The sequence below is a fragment of the Prosopis cineraria genome, unplaced genomic scaffold, assembly GCF_029017545.1.
Source record: "Prosopis cineraria cultivar Desert tree isolate PC_DT_omini unplaced genomic scaffold, ASM2901754v1 PC673, whole genome shotgun sequence".
NCBI lineage: Eukaryota > Viridiplantae > Streptophyta > Magnoliopsida > Fabales > Fabaceae > Prosopis > Prosopis cineraria.
In genome coordinates, this window is record NW_026555998.1 from 1 (window position 1) to 3720 (window position 3720).

The 3720-nt window shown below is 37.7% G+C and overlaps 1 protein-coding gene across 1 annotated transcript; it reads left to right on the top strand.

Moving 5' to 3' along the window:
• The first annotated feature begins 504 nt into the window (after window positions 1-504).
• Window positions 505-1322, top strand: LOC129297985 (uncharacterized). Its single transcript, XM_054936362.1, has one exon. It carries the CDS (start codon window positions 564-566, stop codon window positions 1170-1172), a length of 609 nt encoding a protein of 202 aa, XP_054792337.1. The 5' UTR covers window positions 505-563; the 3' UTR covers window positions 1173-1322.
• Window positions 1323-3720: the final 2398 nt, after the last annotated feature.

A 3720-nucleotide genomic window follows, 5' to 3' on the forward strand; every position in this document is an offset into this window, starting at 1 on the left:
ATTAATTAATTAAACACGTATATCAGGTAATTATACATGTTCAGGAAACTGCGCAGCTCAATTAATTAATGTATAAACAATTCTATGTAATGTAAATAAACAGTCTTTCCGCAATACACAATGTACAATGTTATATAACATTAATTCTTGGATTACTAATCGTGGCGATTCTTAAGCCTTAAACACCGTTCTCGAGCTGCTTACTAAATACATTACACAAAGCCAAGATCAAGCTACACACACACACACACATGCAAGTGTTCATGCATCACTCTGCAAAACGGCAAAAACCCAACGACATTTTTTAAAAAAAAAAGGGAAGCGCCTCTGATGATATCCCACCATATTTGATATCACAGACAAAAGAAAGGAGGATAAATAAAAGGAAATTGACGCTAATTTTTCCACAAAAAGGTAGATGGCATGCCTTTAAAATAAACCACAAGTCAAGGGGTAAACTGGTAATCCAGTTTATTTATATGTAGAGCTCCAGCTCACACCCCGACACGCACACAAGAGAGAGATTATTTCAACACTGATCTAAAGTGATCGATCAACCGAAGATGTTTAGCCCATCCCATCTCAAAACTCTGCACCCTCTTCAAGCTTCTTCTGTAAAATCATCATCTTCAAGCTTAAGCTCCATGAAGCTGAAAAGCCTCATCCACACCCTCATAGTCTCGCGCATGTGCCGAATCATTCGTGCACTGTCCAAAGTCAAAACCATTATCGTCGAGATTCTCGGAGACAACCAGTCCAGCCACTTCCATTCCTGTCACAAAAAGCATTACACCATGAACAAGAAGATCATCTTGGGATCCTTTAGGCTTCATTACAATTGGTGTTCTTCGAAATCTTCCCATGTCTTGCCGGTCCCCGCGCATGTTTACCAAGAGTTGCCTTCATCGGCAGCCACAAACTCTTACTATGATGCCACCTGGAATGTTCCTTGCGAGCAGCACCAATTACAAGGCGAGGAATGTCCTGAGGCGCAGCTCGCAGGTTACCTTCAGTGGCTGGAGGATAAGGGTTCTTCGGAAGAAGAGAAACAGGAGATTAACGAGATTGACGTGCTGGCCGAAATGTTTATTGCGAATTGCCATGAGAAGTTTAAGCTGGAAAAGCAGGAGTCTGATAGGAGGTTTCACGAAATGTTGGCCAGGAGCGTGTAAAATAACAAGGAAACTCAATTACGGTAATGTTTGCGAGGGCTTTTGAATTACCGTCATATTTTATTTTCATCTTTCTTTGTTGTAACCTTTCAAAAAGAAAGAATCGACATGGGAGCTGAATTGGAATTCATGTGGGATTCTTCTTTTGACTTATAGGGCATTTCCATGATGGTTTTCTAACTAGCGGGCTTTATATTAAAGTGTGATCGATCACAAGTTTCAATGTTTCAACTTTCAATTTCTCTCCTCACCAGATCTTCTCTATAACTACTTGCCACTTATTGTATATAGGCGGTGAATTATAATGTGTTGTGGATAATCTCAAACAAGAGAAAAAAGGAAAATACTTTGATTATATGTATTGCCTTCGATCGAACTAACCTAACAGCAATAGCTTGCGTTTATGGACAATATATAATTTAGTTCAATGCCACACCACTTTAAACGGCGCCATCATGGTCTCCGGGACACCATGATTAGTAAATTGAACGATAAATATAATTTGGTGCCACTGTCCTTGTTTGCTAGCGCTTGTGTGACTTGTGGCATGTGCATTATTAATTGAATGTGTGTTTCGCTTTTTTAGTAATAATTAATATTTGGTTTATAACCTCATGTGGCTTCCGCCACTGTATCTCTTGCTATTTGCTTGCAAAATCTTCAGTAGTACATATGTCCTCTATATATAGGCCATACGATTCTGCAGAACTCTCGTAAGTTTGGTCTGATTTTATAGTCTTCAATTTTATTCGACCGTCTATTACTTAACTCACCTACCCCTACCCCGACCCACCTTAAGTTTTTCTGTTTGACTTTTGGTACAAAATTATTGTTACTTGTTTACGTACGTTATCTGGTTTCATACACATTGAGTATAATTAAATTGGTATATATATATAATATATTCATAGCTTTAACTTAGCCTCGTTAGATAAAGTTCGCCCGAAAAGAGTAAAAGAAGAATAAATTATTAAGATAGCTTAGGTAGCTAAAATGCTTTCTATAACGCTCTTTGTGGAAGATTCACCAACAGAAAGGACTATTTATTGTATTGGGCTCTTCAACAAAATCTTAATCTCGACACTGACTCAGATAATGATAATATCAAATTCCGGGTCGTCCCCCGTTAGATAGGCAATTACATGCATGGATCAAACCACGCACTCTCAAGCAAATCGCACTATAGGATAGGACAGCTAGACAAGGCTTTGATTTTGGAGGTGGCAGATAGATTATAAAGTGAAGGATCCAATATTTATATTTTCTTTCTTGCAAAACCCAAAATCCCAGACATGGGTAAACTAAAAATCTAAGAATCAATCTCGTCGTTAGCCCTGGGTACATGCTTATATAAATGTTTTTCCAATGTGCATATGTCCTCGTTTAATTTGTTGGCATAGAGAATAGAGAGGATTGTGAAGCTTGTCCTAAGAAAAGAAGTACAAAAGCCGGCTCAAATGATTAATATTCGTTGCATATGAGTTACAGGGTCTCATCATCAAATTAAAATCATCTTTTGTCATTTTCATCAACTTTCAGTTCTCTTTGTCACTGTATAGTTTGTGAAAAATGTGGCAGATCATCACTTGCTAACAAAAATTACCATTGAGCACATGTGGATGAGCAAAGCATAGAGTCGCTGATGTCGTATACGTTGATGCAGTAATGTAAATGAAAGCAAAAAGGTTTATAGATGTTTCCAAATTCGGACATCGATTAGTTTAAAATGACTATATAGCAGATCAGGGCAAGAGTAAACATTTGCTGCCTTTTCACGGTAAACCTAAACCAGTGATCCAAATAGATTTTTTTTTTTTTTTTTTGCTTCCATATACCAGCTGTCCAACTTGCTTCTAATAGTTTTAGTAATGGGTTCTCGATAACCAAGCTGAATTTGTTTTTGTCTAGTAAAATAAGGGGGGAAAGTTCTTCCGATCCTTTTCTTTTATCCTAGAGTAGTGTGTCTCCGGGATTTGAGATTAATAAACCTAATTTCTAATAATTACTAATTCTAAAACTACGAGAGGACTAGGAGTCTAGGATAATCATTGGTCAATGATAGGCGTTCTGGAATAATTAATGTCTTTGGATCTTGCGGGACGCTGCAAGGATCTTTCTTATTAAAGAAATGGAAATGAGTGTGGAACTAGACAAAAGAAGGGACAAGTACCTGTCTGGTTCAGCCATGTAGTGGTACCTCACACTGTCTTTATACGAGACCCAGCATTATTGATGCAACTCACTAGCGTATTATAGATATTGGACAATATCAATGGTAAAGCCTGTAATTAGTTTTCATGTTTCAAAGAGTAACGGTTCGTATATTTCTGATCTCTGTGAATGTTGAGACCAGTCAAGTATGCTTTTTACTGTAGAGGGGATCATAGTACAGTGAAAGAAGGCATCAATATTGATGCCTCTTTTTGGGTATTGAGAGGGTTTTGTTTTCCCTTTATTCCAAAACTTCTTTAGCTGCTTTATTTTGAGAGGAAGGAAGCTTTTAGAAGAGAGGTAGAGGGCTAGATTAGGTTCCTTTGGTCTGCCTGTT